The 21,208-nt window shown below is 40.5% G+C and overlaps 2 protein-coding genes across 6 annotated transcripts in view; one reads left to right on the plus strand and one right to left on the minus strand.

Moving 5' to 3' along the window:
• Positions 1 to 12,473, minus strand: part of agfg1a (ArfGAP with FG repeats 1a) — a 64,692-nt gene extending 52,219 nt beyond the window's left edge. For 2 of the 5 annotated variants that reach the window (XM_059994503.1, XM_059994494.1), the window contains exons 1-3: positions 12,247 to 12,467; positions 6,945 to 7,038; positions 865 to 980 (exon numbers count right to left, since the gene is read on the minus strand). In XM_059994503.1, the coding sequence (XP_059850486.1) occupies positions 865 to 980; positions 6,945 to 7,038; positions 12,247 to 12,407 (371 nt within the window). In that variant the 5' untranslated portion in view covers positions 12,408 to 12,467. Of the gene's footprint in view, positions 1 to 864; positions 981 to 6,944; positions 7,039 to 12,246 lie in introns of all 5 variants that reach the window. The other 3 variants (XM_059994478.1, XM_059994469.1, XM_059994488.1) reach the window with 3 other exon arrangements.
• The window catches only part of LOC132407685 (thiamine transporter 2-like), a 105,543-nt gene that overhangs the window by 75,464 nt on the left and 8,871 nt on the right, over positions 1 to 21,208 (plus strand). The gene's annotated exons all lie outside the window — the stretch shown is intronic.

Genomic DNA, 21,208 nt, shown 5'->3' on the forward strand with positions numbered 1-21,208 from the left:
TCTGGTCGACCTTTCACTGATCCTGTTATAATTACTATTCTAGATTGCTGAGTCCTCCAAAAGGACCACAACCTTGTTGTGTTTGCTAGCCTGCATGCCTTAATGACCCAGAGAGCTAAACTATGTTGGCGGGAGTTAAGGTTTTATGTTTTAGCGCTCGGTAGGGTCACTCATGCCAAACAGGTCAAAGGGTAGAGGCCAGACTAAGACTGGTCCACTGACCCTCCAGGTTTGTGTATTCAGCTCAGGCCCAACAACTGACTGATAAAACTAAACTGTTATGGAAGTAGTAATGAAAAATCCTTCTACATCTAAATGGCCAAGGACAGACAGAGATGGATGACCTTCATTGCTGCCCAAAACAACAGCAGTGTATTGGGCATTACACAAGCTTTGCTGAGTACGCAGGATTGTATATGATGACATACATGTATACAGATAATAAATTTACTTTGAACTTCACTGAAAGGGTATTCACACCATTCGTACAATTCAGCCATTTTGTTCATATATCAACGTGACTTCAGTACCTCCAACTGCACATCACACATTCGGCCATTGCCTGTATACATTCTATTTTCCCCAATCACACTTGACAAACCCCAAAATACCTCATACATACTTCCTGTTTGCTCATATCACACCTTTTCCAACATAACAAAATCCAATGCACATTACCCCATCCAGGCCACCAATCTTCCCTGTTGAATTTCCTAATGTTATCAATATACATTAACTGCCTCGTGGCATTAACTAATACACTGAGACCTTTCATACATAATGAGCCAAGTCCAGACAGATGAATACTGAACCAGCCACAGATTGGCACATGTCACTTTCAACAGGCACAGATTTAACATTTACCATCTTTTCTTCTCATATTTTTCCTGCAGGAAATCTTTGACTTTCTGAGGATCTCTGAAATCAGGATAAACTGATGATCTTTCATCATACAATCCAAGCCAAATCTGTTTACACACCTAAATAAAAGGCAAAAATATCACATTGGTAAACATAGTAAGAGAATTTATAGAAGCAAATGAATTAGGATCTAAATATAGCTGCAATCAAACAGAAGATTCTGCATCAAAAAGTACATTTCATGGTGTTTCTTAAAGCTTCACTTTACTGGCTACACAAATAGCAACACGTGAATAATCATTAAAATGAAAACGCATAGTCATAAGTTGAATGGGAAAGAGCAAAGGATGTATTACATCTTGGCCAGATTCTCTGCAGATCCAATTGATTGCTATAGTTTGTGCATTTTATTTAGCTCTTGTGTAATGGGCAAAGTGAACAAGGAAGTCACTTGGATCAAATGGGTAAACAGGTTTTTTTAAAAACCATATATGCCTCTTTACTTATAATATCAGTCAGTTATTGGATTTCTAGATTAGCTGACACATCTAGATTAATCAGTGTATTATTAGTATTTTTTTCTAAAAATAGTCAGATTTTTGTATTCAGAAGAGGAATGTATTGGGATAGTTTGCATTTTTCAGGTTATACGCCCTGCAGCAAATAGACTCTGTGTACTACACAGACAACAAAGCTCAATATAATTTCTGCACTCTTTTTGGATTTCTGTTCAGAAACAAACCAGGATCAGAATGTGCGCAGAAAAATAATTCAATATTTATTCCACAGGAAGTGTAAAAATATATTCAGAGCATTATCTTGAACTGATCCTCCATATTGGCATTACTAGATACCCATTTTCACATTTCACTGAATTCTTCTTCAGCTCACGAGAGAGCAAGTTTTCACTTTGGGGCCAAGGCCTTTTACATCAATTAATTTGGAGGCACATATGTTTAAAGTGTGCGTGCAAGAAGCTACTGAAAAGGGAACGTACAATTCTAACAATAATTAGAGGGAGAGGAAGATTGCTGAGTATGTATTGAAGTGGAGGGTTTTCAAAGAAACCAACATCTCTTTCTAGTCTGGGACTCTGTTAGAGCAGCCAAAAGCCTGGAGTTTTGGTAATTTGCTATCACTTTAAATACTTCTTGCAACCCATTAATTAAATGCAATTTAGGACTTATTCAAAGTATTCAGTCAGTATAATTGATAAAATGTTGACAATTTTCATCTCTTTCACCATAATTATTATATGGACAGACACAGAATGCAAAACACAACAGTTCTTTAGATATTAAACAATCAGAACAAACCTCTTTGTATAGCATCTTTCATAATCATTTAGCCATCTAATTTTTGTACCATTAAATAAATGCTTCTGATGTGCAGCTTTGATAGATGTAGAAAAATGTAAGAGTGATTTTCTCTCTGCAATATCCCACACACGACTGACAAAAATGACTTAATTAATCTGGGATTTTTAGTGATACATTTTTGTGAACATATGGTAATCTGTGCAAATTAAACTACCAACTCTTCTTTGAATAATGTTGTGAAGCTTTAAACATTTCATACATAATACAGCACATGAGTGGAGATCTGAAGCATCAGCCTAGCCTAACTTAAATCACAGAGAGGCTTCAATCCGTAGCCATTTGATTCAGCAATAGTATGGAGCCAAGCCGAAATTTGGCATCTTTCCTCTTCGCAGATGCTTAGCTGCAGCATTATCTGCCTTTATCAATCACAGAGCATCCAAATATTTATCAAAACTAAAATGATGAAGATGCAACTGGAAGAACTTGAATTTTGCAGCCCCTTTCTAGGTTAAGTGCAAACCTTCCAGAATGCAAATCAGGCAAATCTGTCAACGTTATCTCGTCACCAGTAACATTTTTAATATCTCTGCTCCTCCTGAAACAACTGTTCAACTAATAATAAAGCAAGAGTATTTAAGACATGATACAATTCATCTGAAGTCTGTCATGCAACTAATTTGCAGTAAATTTGATTAATTAAAAGTATGACAGGTTTTTTTAAAAAAAGAGTATGACGTTATGCTGCATACTTATGCAGCAAGCTTTGCTTCCAAAAATTAATTTAATGATCAACCTTTACAATCTTTGTCACAGAATAGTCTGCATTCTGAAAACATCTGCAGAACTGAGAGGACTGGAAGGATGAAGGCTCAAAATCCAGTTGAAAACAAACGATCCTATGATAGCGAGCATATTTCGGCCATTGACGTACAAGAACAAGCTTAGTCTTATAAATTACTGTCTACGGTGAAAATCTATGTTGCAATTTGAAACAAAATTGTGGTAAATACAGAAGTGAGGTGTAAAGTAAAAACAGACTCCTAAACCAAGCCAATTGTTAAATTAAGACTTCAGGGATATCATTTCTTCTATTACAAATACGATAACAAATGTTAAGGAGAAAAGCCAATACAAGGAAAATTATATCCAATAAAAATTTCATTTAATATATAAATAATTAAAGTTTAAGAAATTAAAATTACATTTTGATCTATAACCTTTAATTATGGTCTCATTTGATCTGCAGAAACCATCTTACCATGTACTAATTTGCTCTGTAATTTCAAAAGCATTTATTCTGGAACAAACTTGTCAGTTTCCTATTTAATCACTACCTTGTTCTTCTCCACACTCTTTAATACTTTATCTGCTACCTAAACAAAAATAATTTCAAGCAGTTATCTAAACTTGTGAATGCATCATTAACATGATCATCAATAAAACTGATGAAACCAAGTATATAGTACATAGCAACACAAAGTAATTAGTACTAATACTTGAACTAATAATTTTTACATCATTAGCTTGTATTGAACAGATATAGATCTGCATATGTGCAAATTAAAACTAATAAGAATAACTGGATTCTGCTACCAGGAGATGGATACAGAAAACAAGGATACACATATGCATCAATGTGGATTGGTAAAATAGTGTCGAATATAGTATTTGTTAGTATATCGAGCATTGCGAGCAGTTTTGGGCCCCTTATCCAAGGCAAGATGTGCTGGCACTGGAGAGGATCCAGAGGAAGCTCACAAGATTCCAGGAATGAACATGTTAACATATGAGGAGCATTTGATGGCTCGCTGCAATTTAGAAGAGTGGGGAGGTGGAGTTGGATCTCGTAGAAATCTATCAAATATTGAAAGGCCTAGATAGAGTAGATATGGAGAGGAAGTTTCTTATAGTGAGGGATTCTAGGACTAGAGGGCATAGTCTCAGAATAGAGAGACGTCCATTTAGAAGTCCCCATTTGCAGATCAATGGAAATGATTAACAGTTTCATTTCCTCCACAGATCCTGCCAACACTACTGTTTCTTGTACTGTTGCATTTTTGCTAGATAAGTTCCAGATTGGAATGGTATTGGTGTTAGTTTATTGTTGTCACATTTACCAAGCACAGTGAAAAGTCAGTCTTACAGACTATTCATACAGATCAAATCATTACACAGGACATTAAGGCATTTATTCTGGAACAAACTTGTCAGTTTCCTATTAAATCACTACTTTACAAAACAATAATACACAATAAAGTGTAAAAGCTACTGAGGAGTTGCAGTGTAGATAAACAACAAAATGCAAGATCCTAATCAGGTATGTGGTGAGGTTAAGAGGACAACAGGTCTGTTCAAGAGTCTGAATGTGGGACAGAAGCTGCTTTGAGCTTGGTAGTAAGTGCTTTCAGGCTTTTCTACAGCCCAGTGGAAGGACAGGGAAAAGAGAATCTGCTAAGTGGGATAGAAGCTGCCTTGAGTTTGGTGGTACGTGCTTTTAGGCTTTTCTACAGGACGGGGGAAAGAGAACACCTGGGTTGTGTGGTTAAACCGGCTGCTTTACTGAGGCAGCAAAATATATAGACAGAGACCATAAGAGAGACTGGTTCTTGTGGTGAACTTAGCTGTGTCCACAACTCTGCAGTTTCTTGCGGCCATGTACAGAGCAGTTGCCATACCAGGTTGCTACACATCCAGACAGGTCCTCTTTCTACAGTGCAACGATAAAAATTGGTTAAGAGTTGATGGAGACATACCAAATTTCTTTAGCCTCCTGAGGAAGTAGAAGTGTTGGCGAGTTTTCTTGACAGTGACACCAACGTAGTTGGATGAGAACAGGGTACTGGTGATGTTCACACCTAGGAACTTGAAGATCTCAACCCCCCCCCCCCCCACCCCAAACTCAACATTGTTGACATAGACAGGAGCACGTGAATGACCAGCTCTTTTGTTTTCAGAATCGAGGCACGATCATTAAGAATGTCAGTTTTCAACAATAAGAGTTCAAGACTCAAAGGCACAGACCACATAGAAAACATCAGTTAATTGGGACAGCACGGCAGCATAGTGGTTAGCAATTCCAGCTGGTGCCTGTAACGAGTTTGTACGTTCTTCCTGTGAGTTCTTCCTGTGACTACCTGGGTTTCCTCCAGGTGCTCAGTTTCTTCCCACATTCCACAGATGTACCAGTTGGTAGGTTAATTACTCATTGCAAATTGTCCAGTGATTAGGCTAGCATTAAATCAGGGCCATTGGACCAGAAGGGCCTATTCTGCGCTGTATGTATTGCACATAAATAAATAAAATAAATCATGACACTGACAAAAGATGAAGATCAAATCATTGACAAGGAGCCAGGAGGGTGTGAGAGGCATTCACAGACAGGAAGCATTGCTGTATGTGAACATCTTCAAATCTGAAGTTTCATTCAACTTTGTACAGTTAACTAATATATCAGATCAACTTTTTACTTGGTAACAAGCCTTAGTATTTTGCATCTTAAATATACAACCACAGCCTGAATTACCACAAAAGATCAGCATGTGTGAATGACATCTTTCAAATCCAAAGTCTGAATGAAAAGTTAAGGGTTAAGTCAGACTTATAAAACCACACCAACAATAAGAACACAGACTCAGAACACAGCTGCAAAAGGTTTTGAAGTTCCATTCTTCTATTTGGCACAAGTTTGCATTTCCACTAGGTAGCAGCTGAAATTTTGGAATAATGGCTTAATTCAGCATGTCAGTTGTAAATGTGGAAAAATATTGGCACATCTGTTTTAGACACATTAGACATAGCAGAGAGCCTACCATCTCAACTAAGTACATGGCAATCACATATGGCAGAGAAGGGGAAAGATTAGCATGAACAACGTTATTCAGCGAAGATGAGAAGGAACAATATAAAATACATGTTTGGCTTTTCTTAAATTTAGGCAGCAGCTCTTTCATTCCGGCCCCAGCTTTCAGGAGCTTTTGACTAAGCCTAACCCTACCCTGAATAATTTATGCAGCAGCAGAAAGGCTCACTTTGATGCAACAATATAGCCGTTGCAAGCCCCAAGCAGAAGTGTGTAGACTTCAACTTGAAGTTGTAAATTACTATTGGGAACCTGCCTTCATTTAATCAGTGACAATTCCAATTCCAACATGGACTCCACATTCAATATGATTTGAGATGGCCCAGAAAGACAAGAATATTCTTCCTCAAAATAAGCTGGTTCAATGAGTTAGGTTAGCAGATAGGCATGTCACACTTTTAATAAGATTTCAGGGTTCTATTTCAGTCAGCATGGTAAGACATGTGGCCTTGTGGTTTATGAAGCAGAGGCATTTAATTGACAGAGTTCTTATTCATAATAATTTTACTTAAAATAACTAGACAAGGAAATGGATTCTTCATAATAGAAAAATGGTGCAAAATGTGAATTGCTTAAACATACTCAATCTAAAAAAAAAGATCCAATAAGATGTTCCAGCTAGAAGCCTCTTTAACATGATTAAATTTGGAAGAAAGGCTTGATCTTCCAGCATTCTCAAGGCTAGCACAACTGGACTGACCTCAAATATCATCCTTTACCAATAAAAGCAAAGGGCTCACAAATTACCAAAGGAAATTCTGCAGATTACAGAGGATGGATGTAGTGTCATGCAAGGGACTAAGTCTCAAAATGCAGGGCAAAAGACATGGAAATCAAGTCAAATCTTGGTCAACCCATTAAACAAAGTAAATAAATTCATGCAAATGCTTAATCACACTTACCTCATTACCATGTGTTCTCAAAAATTCAATTTCTTGCATCGTGAAGGTGGTCATGGAGATCGACTTGACTCTATGTGGAGGATTCAGCCCTCGTCTACAGATTTAAAGCAAAATTGATTTGCTGCCATTACAATTTGTGCAAAAATGCTTGATTTTTATGTATAAACTACAACTTTTGTATGTATCAGCCTTTGTTTTGTTAATTACAGTGCACAACGTATTAATCATTCTTATTCTCCCATCAAATTAGACTATTTAGAAAAGGATAAAAGAACTATGGTTCAGGGGATTCTTTTTGCTAACCATTTTAAATGTATCACACTATGAAGAGATAATCTCTCTTTACTTGCACGCATACTTTGACCATCAGAGTTTAATGCTACCATGTGGAATTGGTACACTCACTACATATTCTTTCATTTAACAAGTGGACGGCCATAGAAGTCCAATGAGCTCAAAATATCCATCAGGAATAAAGTTGTTAATATTTTACCATGAGTGGCTAATATATATTTCCAGTTCCTCTTACAATACCTATGAAAGGTAGTAAGTGATTCACTCAATTGTATTAACCCACTTCAAACATGGTTTAGAGTGGGACATAGCCCATCAGATCTTTCTCAGACCCACCTGGGTATGTCAACAAATGGTACCATTACCAAGAAGGCTAACATCAAAGACTGCCTGAAAATGACCATTAAAAATAAAGATTTAAAAATTAAATATTAGCTTTATTTATCACATGTACATCAAAACATGTGTTAGCACGTGGCCTAGTGGGCAAGGCATCAGACTAGTAACCTGAAGGTCACTGGTTTGAGCCTCAGCTGTGTTTGTGTCCTTGAGCAAGGCACTTAACAACACATTGCTCTGCGATGTCACTGGTGCCAAGCTGCATGGGTCTTAGTGCCCTTCCCTTGGACAACATCGGTGGTGTGGAGAGGGGAAGGCCTGCAGCTTGGGCAACTGCCGGTCTCCCATACAACCCTGCCCAGGCCTGCGCCCTGGAAACTCCAGGCGTAGATCCATGGTCTCTCGAGACCGACGGATGCCACCTAACCTAACATCAAAACATGTCGAAATGTGTCATCCCAAAATCAGTGAAGATTGTGATGAGCAGCCCTTAAGCGTAGCCATGCTTCTGATGCCAACCAGCATACACACGACTACGTATAACCCCGTGTATCTTTGGATTGGGGGAGCAGACCGGAGCACCGAGGGGAAACGGGGAGAATACACAAACTCCTTCCAGGCAGTAGCAAGAACTAAATCCCGATTGGTGATCACTGGGAATGTAGTTCTCTTAATCATGCTGCCCACTAATTCCTTCAGCAATTTTATCACTGTTTTGCCATACTCCACTGACAGATTGCAAGTTCCCATCATCCTCGGGCTCCACTAACGCCCGTGCAAAAAAATAGCCAACAGAATATCAGCCTTGGTGAGAGCATTAGAAAATAAACGGAAACTTTGCAGGAAACACCAATTAGATCATGGCAAAGTGCTATATTTAGTCCTGGGCACTGCGACCTAAAATAGTGATACTGGCGTTCGAAGCACTGGGATACAGACTCATAAGTTCAGGCCTCTTAATGGTGAGGTTATACAGAAACTATTTCCCTAGAATATCAAAATTTAAGTATTGACAATTACACATAATGTATTTTTCAGAGGAAATGAAAGAAAATTCTGATCAAGAAATCTGGGACAGAGAAACAATTTTAAAATCAGAGCCAAGCTATTCAGGAGGTAGATTAGATTTCTTCACACAACGTAATTCACGCAAAAATACACAAAACTCACCTAATGATTAACTTAAAATCAGAGAGAAGTAAATTTAGACCACCTAAGAATATACAGACAGGAAATACCCATAATCTCTTAGAAGCGTAAGGCCAATTTGCCCTCTTCCTCCACGGAGACATTGTGTACAGTATAGAAATAATCTGACTTTAGACTCAACCAGTTAGAAGCAGACTGTCCAGACCTTTCAGTCCCAACTGTGTCTCCACCATAAATGTTTTACTAAAGCTACAGGTTAACTGTATTTATTCAGGATTTACCACAGCAACGGCTGTACTGTGAGATTCTACGAAACCCATCAATACAGTGCCAATAACGAGTTTCTGCATATTTCACACAGGTGCAAACTGAGTTATACTTAATAGAACATGACCTCATCTGAATGATATATGCATTCACTTTGTAAGCCTTTGAGCAGGTTGCGCTAGTTTTTTTGAATTATTTTTACACCACATTTGACTTTCAATAGAAAGCATTTCTGAAAGGCTTATTTTGCTATTCCTAGGAATTCTGGCACACTCTGCTTTATTCAATTTTACACTGGATAATTCTCCAGAGACATACGTTTTTTTTCTTTAAGGAGCTGTTATGAAGAATAACGCAGACATAAACAGTGATCCTGTGTTCCTTCCCCAGAAATTATACTGTGCTAATTATACACCAGTGAAAACTCAGATTAAAGTGTTCCGAGGTTTTTAATTTTCTTGATCAAATTGGAAACTGGGGACAGAGCAACCAGGGAACAGTAAAGCCCCTAAAGTAGCCATATATAAAACTAAACAGTTGACATCTAATTCTGGCCATTGGCACACCACAAAGCTACTGTCTCCAAAATTAAACTGGCTGCTTCACAATCTATTCTTTCTTAATACTCAATGGCCCTCTCTCGCTTTCTTCACTGTCTTTGGCCTTTAGCTTCCGAACATTTCAACTAAATCAGTCAAATCAGTCCTCTGATTTATACTGAAGAACACTTTTAGCATCCTCTTTCAAATTCTGCTGCACTCTATTACCATCTGCATGTTGTTTTTTTCCCCCAAATGGATGGTATAACTTTGCACAATATTTAGTTACTTATTTGCTTCTTGTATTTCGGGACCACTTTACAGGGAAGCAGAGATAACAAGCCATTGCCATGAAGTTCCAGAATCCTTCGTTCATTCCTGACCTCTGCTGCTATCTGTTCAGGGTTTGTAGATCCGCCTGGGCTTTTGCTGGATATTCCAACACAAGGGCTTGTAATTTGATGGGTTAACCGGGTGCCGTAAATTGCCCCTGGTGTCCAGCTGAAAGTAGGAATCTGGGGGAGACGATAGAAATATGGAGAGAATATTGAAGTTGTACAAGACATTGGGGAGGCCTAACTTGGAGTATTGTGTGCAGTTTTGGTCACTTACCAAGAGGATAGAGTTCAAAGAGTACAGAGAAAACATACAAGGATGTTGCAGGCATGGAGGACTTGAGTTATACTAAGATTGACTAGGTTAGGACTTTATTCCTTGGAACTTAGAAGATTGAGAGATGATTTCATAGAGATACATGAAATTATGAGGGGTATAGATAAGAGTAACTGTAAGCAGCCTTTTAGCACTGAGGGGGGTTGGGTTTACAAACAGAGGTCATGGATTAAGGGTGAAAGGTGAAAAGTTTAAGGAGAACACGAGGAGAAACTTCCTCACTCAGAGTATCATGAGAGTGCGGAATGAGCTGCCAGCACAAGCGTGCATGTGAACTCGACTTCAATGTTTAAGAGAAGTTTTGATAGGTATATGGATAGTACGGATATGGTCAGCTTTGGTCCCAGTGCAGTTTGATGGAAGCAGGCAGTTTAAATGGTTTTGGCATGGACTAGATGGACTTGTTTCTGTAGTGTACTTTTCTATGACTCTATTAAAATGAACTTTGTGTAAGTGAGTGATTAAGGGTAACCTGTTAGGCCTGTTTCTATGCTTTATTACCATGACTATCAACAAATTAACAATCCTATAGCGTACATAATTGACTTGTAAATAACTGCAGTCCTAATGAAGGATCTTGGTCCGAAATGTCAACTTCATTTTCCTCCATAGATTCTGCCTGACCTGCAGAATCCCTCCAGCATTTTGTGTGGGAATTAAGATTTCCAGCATCTGCAGAATCTCTTGTGCCTCAGAGTTCATGCTGCTAAAGCTCTTACAGACACTTTTCTGGATTGGTTTCTGTCTCCCCCATCCCCCTCTTTCAGGCAGTGAATTTCAGACCCCCACCAAATATGCATGAAGAGTGCAAATTCTTTTTCCACAACTTACTGCTAAATCTGCTCGTTCTATCAACTTGGTGGAATGTGCCCCACCTGCAATATATTAGCTCCGTGGAGTGCACCCAGAAGATTCATGCAGCCCTTTAACGTGGCAAAACATTCAGATGCACTTCACAGGAGTTGCAGCAAATGAAACCTGGCTCCATTCCATGCAGGATGTTAGAGCAGAAGACCAAAAGATTTCTTGTAGATATACCTTAACGACTATTTTAAGAGGATGAAAAAATGTCAAAGAGGTTTAGTGAGGCAATTCCAGAGCTTGGAGCCAAGGCAACTAAAGGTACTGTCACTGTACTGTCAATAAATTTAGCAAAAATCAAGGTGCCATATGCTTTGCAAAATAAATAAGCTAAAGAAAGTTACCAAGATAGACAGGGGCACCGGCATCAAATAAATTATAAACAAGTCTAAGTATTTTAAAATAGAGGCATTGGCAAATCAGTACAAATTTGTGAGCACAAGTATTTTAAGTGAACAGGGCTTGGTCTGAATTATTACCAATTTCAGACAGAAGGAAACACAGATGGACTCGGAGGTTGGGGATTAGAGTTTTCAACAGAGCATGAAGATAATTGCTTGGGTCTACCCAAAATTTCTACACTACAAATAGTTGCTCCTGGAGCACTGCAAGTCAGCCTATTTAAGACACAATGGAGCAGTCAAGATGGCAGCTACTTTCGCCTACATGTTCTATTTCTTATAAATGAGAAAAGAAACAAGGTTAATCAAATTCGTGCAGTTAAGATTCTGTCAGTAGTCAAGCATCTCCTCTAGCAATGCAGAGTAGCCAGATTTCAAAGCTACCATTTTCTCCACAACTTCTTGACTCTATGATGTTAGCCCTTTCTTTTTTGCCAGCATACCTTCTTTCCATCCCTACTTTTTAGTCATGCGAAGAGATGGACCGAATTCGCAACCTCTCTGAAATTACTTCTACTCTTCTTGCTACGTTCTTCCTCAACATCCTAGAATCCATATTTCAATTCCCTTTTATTTCAACTGTTCCTCCCCATCTCCTGTTCCTAGACCGTGTCTTGTCCGTGGGACACTCCTTCCACCCGTCCTCTGGCGTGCGTCCCTCACCTATTCCCTCTGGAGCCGCGCCCTCTCGCCCTCCCTGCGATGGTGCAGCCTCCCTCTACATCCTGCCGCCGGCAGCGTGAGGAAAGAGGCCTGGTTGCCCCGGGCTCTCGTACTCACAAGATGCCGCTGCAAGATGTGCAGACGAAGGAGCCGATGGTCATGTTGGCGTAGGTCGGGCCTCTCTGGTCGCAATCGAAGCATTTCCTGTTGTGCAGCAGCGTTGTCATCTCCCGCAGCAGCTTCAGGTGCCTCTCCTCCTGCTTTCGCTTGGCTGCCATACGGACGGCACCGTGGAGACGGATGATCGAGCAGAAGAGCGGAGAGGACACGGCGCTGCAGCAGAGTCGGGGGAGGGACTAGAGGTGGGCACACTCCCAACCGGAAAGGCCCACTACTTCCGCTGGGGAGGGGACGGCAACCACAGACCGGAGGGAGAAGGGAAGGTGAAGACTGAAGAGGAGGAGTGGGAGGGGCGTGGGAGGAGGGAGAGGGGAGGGGTGGGGTATGGGGAGGAGATGAAGAGGTGGAGTGGGGTGCAAGGGGAGGGGTGGAGCGGGTGTGGGGAAGGGAGAGGGTCGGGGCGAGGGGATGGGAAGGGGTGGGGCAAGGTGTGGTAGGGGAGGAGGTGGGGTGAGGGGATCAGGGATGGGGAGGAGGGAGTGTGAGAGTGGGGAGAAGGGGAGAGGAGTCTGCAGGAGGGAGAGGGACAAAGGGAGGTGGGCAAGGGTAGGGTGAGGGGCAAAGGGAGGAAGGTAAGGGGAAGGAGAGAATGGGGAGAGGAAGAGGGGGAGTGCTGTTTAGCGGAGAGGAGAGAGTGGGGCGGCAGAGGGGGAAGGAGAGTGAGGAGGCGAGGGAGAATTAGGAATGGGGAGGGGAGAGGGAAGGTGAAGTGGTGGGGAGAGCAGAGGGGGAGGGAGAAGGAATGGGGGATTGTCAGTGGAAGGGGGAGGATGGCAAGGCTGTACAGTGGGAGGAAGGGGGGAATGGTTAGGAGAGGGGAAGGGAGTGGGCAATGAGGGGGTATGTGGGAAGGGGAGGAAGGAAGAATGGGGGTGGGATGATGGAACTTGACTTCCATGGGATGTCATGAGAAGTTTCACAATCTCTTGAAGAAGGCGTTGGAAAACATTTTCACTAATAATGAAGAAATCAGAACTTGAGTAGCTACTTGCCTAGCAACCTGCGTAACCTAACTCTACCTCAGCAAAGGACCACCATGGACACGTTGCTACTAATGTCTTGTTTTGCACAACACACAAAGTGCTGGAGAAACGCAGGTACAAGAAAGACAGCAGATAATGGAACCTAGATCAACACACACAAAAACCAGAAAGGTCAGGCAGCATCTATGAAGGAAAATGGACAGTGGACATTTTGGGACCAGTCCCTTCACCTGGCAAATGGTTTTGACCTGCACAGAGGCTACCGACCTATTGAGTTTCTTCAGCATTTTGTGTGTTGCTCTGGATTCGAGCAGCTGCAGGCTCTCACGTCTCCTTTGATTTACACAATTCCTTTTGTTTTCTCTTCATTGTCTTCTCTAACTTGTGTATAATTTATGTTCTGTGTGTTGTCTGTGCCTATCAGCCTATGATGCTGCTGCTATCAAGTTTTGCAGGGTACCTGCACCCCACTGTACTTGTGCACCTGACAATACATTTGACGTGATGTTGTAGTACAGGAGGTCAACCTCCAAAATAATAACAGGATGTTGAAAATGTTCAGCAAAGAAGGCAGCATCTGCAGAGAGAATCCAAATTCACGACCCTTATTGCTCAGTTACTTTTCTCTTCCTTATTAACGTTTTTAGTCCAGTTCTCTGACATCCCTAGATCTCATTTGAAATTTATTTCTATTACAAATATCCTCTTAACTCAAAAGCATTTATTTCCCTCTTGCCGTATGGACGGGTTGTCAAATTTGTCTGATCTCGCTGAAATGATTTTTATGTATCTCATGTAGGGTTCTTTTCCTGTCCCAGATGTTGCCTGACTTGCTGGATTTCTCCAGCAGATTGTTTGTTGCTCCAGATTCCAGCATCTGCAGCCTCTTTAGTCCCCTTTTTGAAAACCTGTCTGCTTACCCACCCACAGCTTCTCTCTTTCGAATCTTACACTTTCATGTTCTTCTGCAGAACCTTTCTTCTTCCGTCACCCACTTCCCTTATTTTCTTTTGAAGGGAAAACAGCTTCCATCCCAAAAATCTACCAACCTATATTGTGGGCAACAAAAATACACAATATAGTTGCATCTAACATGGGGCTAATTCCTGCCAAATCACATGTTATCTACAAATTTGCTTGAAATTTGGTAATTAACAATATTGCAATTGAGGACAAATTAAGAAGTTGCTGGCAAACATTCTGTGTTGATTCCTAGATTGAAACTACATAAGAGACACACACTTGGATAAAAGTAATATTAGTTTATACTCACTGGAATTCATCAAAATGAGAAAATCCAAAATAATGCTGCAGAGCCTAAGGGCAGTGGGGGAGGTCAGTCATTTACACATGCAAAATTTCCTTATGTAATCATTGTATGTCATTGCAACAGTTTACAAAAGGCTGAGGCAGTTCAGCCAGTGAGAATAAAACTGAAATGGATAGAATTTTTGCACATCAGGAGATCATGAAGATGTGTCTAGAAAATGTCATAGAGGCCAAACATTATATCAACTGTGGTTTTATTGGTTGGTAGAAAGTGGAAACTCCTGTTTCCACTTCTTGTGTTGCCTTTTGCATGGCAATGGGGCGTGTATAAATGGAACTCTCAGCGAATGACCAAAAAATAATTTTGCTGGACAGGCTATTAAATTTACTGTATTCAAAGGAGAAAGTGCTGGAGAAACACTCAACAGGGCAAGAAGCATCCATGGGGAGAGAAATGGAGTTAATCAGGTCTACAGTATGTCAGCAGAATTGGAATATTAAAAATCGAAAGGGTCACTAAGCTGCAGAGAGGGAGTGGATGGAAAAAAAGGAGGAAGAACATAGACAGTGCAGGCCATTTGGCCCACAATGTTGCACCAACCTTTTGAACTACTCCAAGATCAATCTAACCCTTCCACATAGCTCAACAATTTCTTTCATCCATGTGCCTATCCTTAAGAGTCTCTTAAATGTCCCTGATATTTCTGCCTCTACCACCACCCCGACAATGGATAAGAGAGGATAATTATCACAGAAATTGAAGAAATACAATCATTTATTTATTATTCTGCAATGATGTTAGAAGAATCCCAATTCTCATTCCAGGGCCAGAATTTGCTCAAAGGATTGAGATCATCACTGCCATGCATTAACTAATTAGATGGTCTGAGTTTAGTTTGTCTTTGGTGGTGATCAGCAAATCTTATGCTCTTTGAAAATTCAATCTCATGTAAGTCAGATATATTCCTCTCTCTAACTATTGTGTGCACCATGTACTACAAATGCTCTCTACATGTACACATATGTAAGAATATAAAAAATACTAGAATTCAGCCCTTCAAGTCTTCCCAACAATACACAAAATACTGGAGGAACTCATGAGGCCAGGCAGCATCTATGGAACAGAGTATACAGCCGATATTTTGGGCTATGACCCTTCATCAAGACTGGAAGAAATAGGTGAGAAGATAGGAGGTGGGAAGGGTGGTAGGTAGTAGGTGATAGGTGAAATTGGAAGTGGGTGAGGGCTGAAGTAAAGAGCTGGGAAGTTGATTGGTGAAAAAGATAAGTTGGAGAAGGGGGAATCTGATAAGAGAGGAAAGAAGACCATGGAAAAAAGGGAAGGGGGAGGAGCACCAGAGGGAGGTGATGGGCAAGTAAGGAGATGAGGTGAAAGAGGGAAATGGGGATGGTGAAGGGGGGGGGGGGTGCTGTGCAATTACCAGAAGTTTGAAAAGTCAAATATTCTCCATCATTTGATAAGGATATGGCTGACCATGGGCATCAATCACTCCTTACCTACTTTAATCCTTGTCTTGACTAATCAATACTGAGCATCTATTTCAAGAACTGTCATTCTTCTAGTTAAAAATGATTTTTCCTTCTGTTTCAAAAACGGCTGAACCTTCATTCTGAGTCTGTAATTGCAAGTTCAAGCCTTATCATTCGGTTAACTATGCCACCCCCCCCCCCCCCCACACCACCACCACCACACAATGAACAGTTTATTTTTCAAACAGATAACCTTTCTAAAATTTCAGTAATTCAGACCTAGTCTAACCAATTAGTGTGGAGTACCCCTGCGGCCATTCCCTTCAATGAGAATCCTGCTCTGGACTCTGTTGGTTGGAGGTCAACATACTGGGGAAAGCTGCAGTGACCAGGTCTCTGGTACTGAGTCTGCTCTATGGCTCAGAAGCAAAAGGGGAAGAAAAGGAGCACAGTAGTGATAGGGGATTCCATAATTAGAGGAGCAGATTGTGTCTGTGAAAGAGAAACTTGAATGGTATGTTGTCTCCCAGGTGCCAGAATAACATCAATGATCTTGAGCTGCATTTAGAGACTGGCAAGTATGACTTAGTCATCACTGCTTTGTGGCTGAAAGAAGACCATAGTAGGGAGTTTAACATCTAAGGGTACAAATTGCATCAGGAGAGGAGCAGGATATCTCTGTTGGTAAAAAAAATGAAATCTAATCCTTAGAAAGAGGCAACATTAGGAACAGAAGGTGGAGAATCCTTGTGGGTAGAGCTAAAAAAAACAAGGGTAAAAAGACCCTGATGTGAGTTGTATACAGGTCTCTGAATTGTAGCCAGGAGGTGAAGATAGAAAGGGCATGTAAAAAGGGGAATGTTATGATAGTCATGGGGAATTTACAATGCGGGTAGATCACAAAACGCTGGTTAGTGCTGGATCCCAAGAGGGGGAAGTTGTAGAGTGCCTAAGAGGTGGTATTTTTAGAGTAGCTTATGGTAGAACCCAACAAGGGATCGACTATTCTAGATTGCGTCTTGTGTAACAAACCAGATTTAATTAGGGAGTTTAAGGTACCAGAGCACTTAGTGATCATAATATGATATAATTCACTCTGCAGTTTGATGGGGAAAAGCTGAAGTCAGATATCTCAGTATTACAGTGAAGTAAAGGGAATTACAGAAGAATGAGAGAGGAGCTGGCCAAAGTAGATCTGGTTGAGGTGATGGCAGAACAGCAATGGCTAGAGGTTCTGGGAGCAATTCAGAAGGTGCAGGATAGAACTATTCTAAAGGGAGGATGAAGCAACCATGGCTGATAAGGAAATTAATTCAAAGACTCCATAAAAGCAAAAGAGAGGCCATATAATATAGCGAAGAATAGTGAGAATTTAGAGGATTAGGAAGCTTTTAAGAACTATCAAAAGGAAACTAAAAACCATAAGGAGAGAAAAGATGAAATATGAAGATAAGCTAGTAAATCAAATAAAAGAGGAACAGAAAGCCTTTATTTGGATATATAACGAGTAAAAGAGTAGTGAGAGTGGATATTGGACCACTAGAAAATGACACTGGAGGGGTAGTAATGGGCAAAGAAATGGCAGATGAACTTAAAAATTTGTTTGTAATATACATAAATGATCTGGATGATGGGGTGGTAAATTGGATTAGTAAGTATGCCGATGATACTAAGGTAGGAGGTGTTGTGGATAATGAGGTGGGTTTTTAAAGCTTGCAGGGAGATTTATGCCGGTTAGAAGAATGGGCTGAACGTTGGCAGATGGAGATTAATGCTGAGAAGTGTGAGGTTCTACATTTTGACAGGAATAATCCAAATAGAACATACAGGGTAAATGGAAGGGCATTGAGGAATGCAGAGGAACAGAGAGATCTAGGAATAACAGTGCATAGTTCCCTGAAGGTAGAGTCTCATGTAGATAGGGTGGTGAAGAAGGCTTTTGGAACGCTGGCCTTTATAAATCAAAGCATTGAGTACAGAAGTTGGAATGTAATGTTAAAATTGTACAAGGCATTGGTAAGGCCAAATTTAGAATATTGTGTGCAGTTCTGGTCACCGAATTATAGAAAAGCTATCAATAAATTAGAGAGAGTGCAGAGACGATTTACTAGGATGTTACCTGGGTTTCAGCACTTAAGTTACAGAGAAAGATTGAACAAGTTAGGTCTCTATTCATTGGAGCGTAGAAGGTTGAGGGGAGATTTGATCGAGGTATTTAAAATTTTGAGAGGGATAGATAGAGTTGACGTGAACAGGCTGTTTCCATTGAGAGTAGGGGAGAGTCAAACGAGAGGACATGATTTGAGAGTTAGGGGGCAGAAGTTTAAGGGAAACACGAGGGGGTATTTCTTTACTCAGAGAGTGATAGCTGTGTGGAATGAGCTTCCTGTAGAAGTAGTAGAGGCCAGTTCAGTTGTGTCATTTAAGGTAAAATTGGATAGGTATATGGACAGGAAAGGAGTGGAGGGTTAGGGGCTGAGTGCGGGTAGGTGGGACTAGGTGAGATTAAGAGTTCGGCACGGACTAGGAGGGCCGAGATGGCCTGTTTCCGTGCTGTGATTGTTATATGGTTATTATTATAAAAAGTATTTTGTGTTAAGTCACTAGCAGAATGCCAGAAACGCGATTGTGTCAGAGGGCAAAAATGAGTGTCGTTGTTTTACTAAGGAAAATGTGCTTGGGAACCTGAATGTTCTGAAGGTAGATAAGTCACCTAGATCAGATGGACTGCACCCCAGGGTTCTGAAAGAGGTAGCTGAAGAGATTGTAGAGGTATTAGGAATGATCTTTCAAGAATCACCAGATCCTGGAATGGTTCTGAAGGACTGAAAAATGGCAAATGATGTTTCGCTCCTTAAGAAGGAAGGGATGTTGCAGAAGAAGAAAGAAAAATGTAGCCAGTTAGCCTGACTTCAGTGGAAGATGTTAGAGTCCATTATTAAGTATGAGCTTTCAGTGTACTTGAAGGCATGTGATAAAATAGACCAAAATCAGCATGGATTCCTTAAGGGGAAATCTTGCCTGATAAATCTGTTGGAATTCTTTGAGTAAATAACATGTATTATAGACAAAGGAGAGTCAGTGGATGTTGTATACTTAGATTTTCAGAACGGCTTTTGACAAGATGTCACACATGAGGCAGCTTAACAAGATAAGAGCCCATGGTATTACAGGAAAGACACTAGCATGGATAAAGCAGTGGCTGATTGGCAGGGTGCAAAGAGCTGGAACATAGGGGACCTTTTCTGTTTAGTTTGGTGACCAGAAGTGTTCTGCAGGCATCAGTGTTAGGACCAATTCTTTTCAAGTTACCGATAAATGACAGAATTGATGGCTTTCTGGCCAAGTTTACGGACGATATGAAGGTAGATGGAGGGGCAGGTAGTGTTGAGGAAGCAGGAGTCTGCAGAAGCACCTAGACAGATTAGGAGAGTGGGTAAAAAGTGGCAGATGGAATGTAGTGGAGGGAAGTGCATGGTCATACACTTTGATCAAAGCAATAAAGTCGTAGACTATTTTCTAAGCAGGAGAAAGGTCCAAAATCAGAGATGCAAAAGGACTTGGAGTCCTCATGCAGGATTCCCCAAAGGTTAATTTACAGGTTGAGTCAGTGGTAAGGAAGGCAAATGCAATGTTAGCATTCATTTCAAGAGGACAAGAATATAAGAACAAGGATGTAGGTTATGGTTTCATAAAGCATTGGAGAAGGTTCAGAAGAATTATTCTGGGAATGAAAGGGTTAACATGAGGAGTGTTTGATTATTGTAAACCTGTACTCACTGAAGTTTATAAGAATGAGGTGTGATTTCACTATTAAGCACTGAAATGCCTAGATGGAATGGATATGGAGAGGATGTTTCCTACAGGACCAGAGGGCACAGCTTCAGAATAGAGAGATATCCATTTAGAACAGAAATGGGGAGGAATTTCTTTAGCCAGAGATTCATACGTCTGTGGAATTCATTGCCACAAACAGCATGGAGGCCGTGTCATTGGGTATATTTAAAGCAGAGTTTGATAGGTTCTTGATTAGTCAGGGTGTTAAAGGTTATGGGGAGAAGGCAGGAGAATGGTGCTGAAATCAGCCATAATGGAATGGTGGAGTAGGCTCTATTGGACAAATGGCCTAATTCTGCTCCTGTGTCTTATAGTCTTATACAGCAATCCCCTTATCTCCAAAATTAGGTTAGTGAAACTGCCTGGTTTATTCTATTTCAACATGACCATATATCAAAAGCATTTCTTTTTTGAAAGATCTTTGGCTTCTTTAAGGTAATGAAAGATATTAAATAATTTAAAGTTACTTATCCTTAATATGTTTTCACAAGTACCAAAAGGTTAGCAAATGAAAACCTCCCTGTACTCAGGTATGGAGTCTCTGAAGATGTTTGGAAAGAACGTTTTTTTTTCTTGCTCTTGTGGTCCATCTGTTTGTATCATAGATTAATTTCAGATTTCTAATTGCTTGCTGCACTTGCATGTTAACTTTCTGTGATTCATTTTCAAGAATTCCAATCTTTCTCAATCTCAAGAAAAAAGGATCGAGCTCTTCTACATTTCCTACGAAAGTGGATAACATAGTATTACACTCATAGAGCAAAACCACCTTCAGTTCAACTTATCCATTCTGATCAAACTGCCTAACTGAGCCAGTCTCACATTCCTACATTGGGCTCATCTGCCTCTAAACCTTTCCTATTCGTGTACCTTTCCCAATGCATTTTAGATGTCATAATTGTATCTACCTCTACCAATTCCTCTAACAGTTTGTTCCATATGTAGCCCCCCTCTGTGTGAAAAGGTTGCCCCTCTTTTAAATCTTTCCCCTCTTATCTTAACAGGCTTCCTATGGCAGGGCAACCAGAACTGTATGCAGTAGTCTAAATGTGGCCAGACCAATGTCTTATATAGTGTAACATGACATCCCCACTCTTGTATTCAATATCCTCAGTGATCAAGGCTTCTTCACCACACTGTCTACCAGTGTGGATAGTTTCAAGGAACATTGTACTTGAACCCCCAGGGCTCTCTATTCTACAACATTCACTAAGGCCTTGTGATTTGCTATGAAACACCTGCCCTGCTCTGTCTAGCGAAAAAGCAACAGCCTGCAATTATCTGAATTATACTCCAGTTGCCATTCCTCTGCCCATTGG

Source organism: Hypanus sabinus, chromosome 2, assembly GCF_030144855.1.
Source record: "Hypanus sabinus isolate sHypSab1 chromosome 2, sHypSab1.hap1, whole genome shotgun sequence".
In the NCBI taxonomy this organism is placed as follows: domain Eukaryota; kingdom Metazoa; phylum Chordata; class Chondrichthyes; order Myliobatiformes; family Dasyatidae; genus Hypanus; species Hypanus sabinus.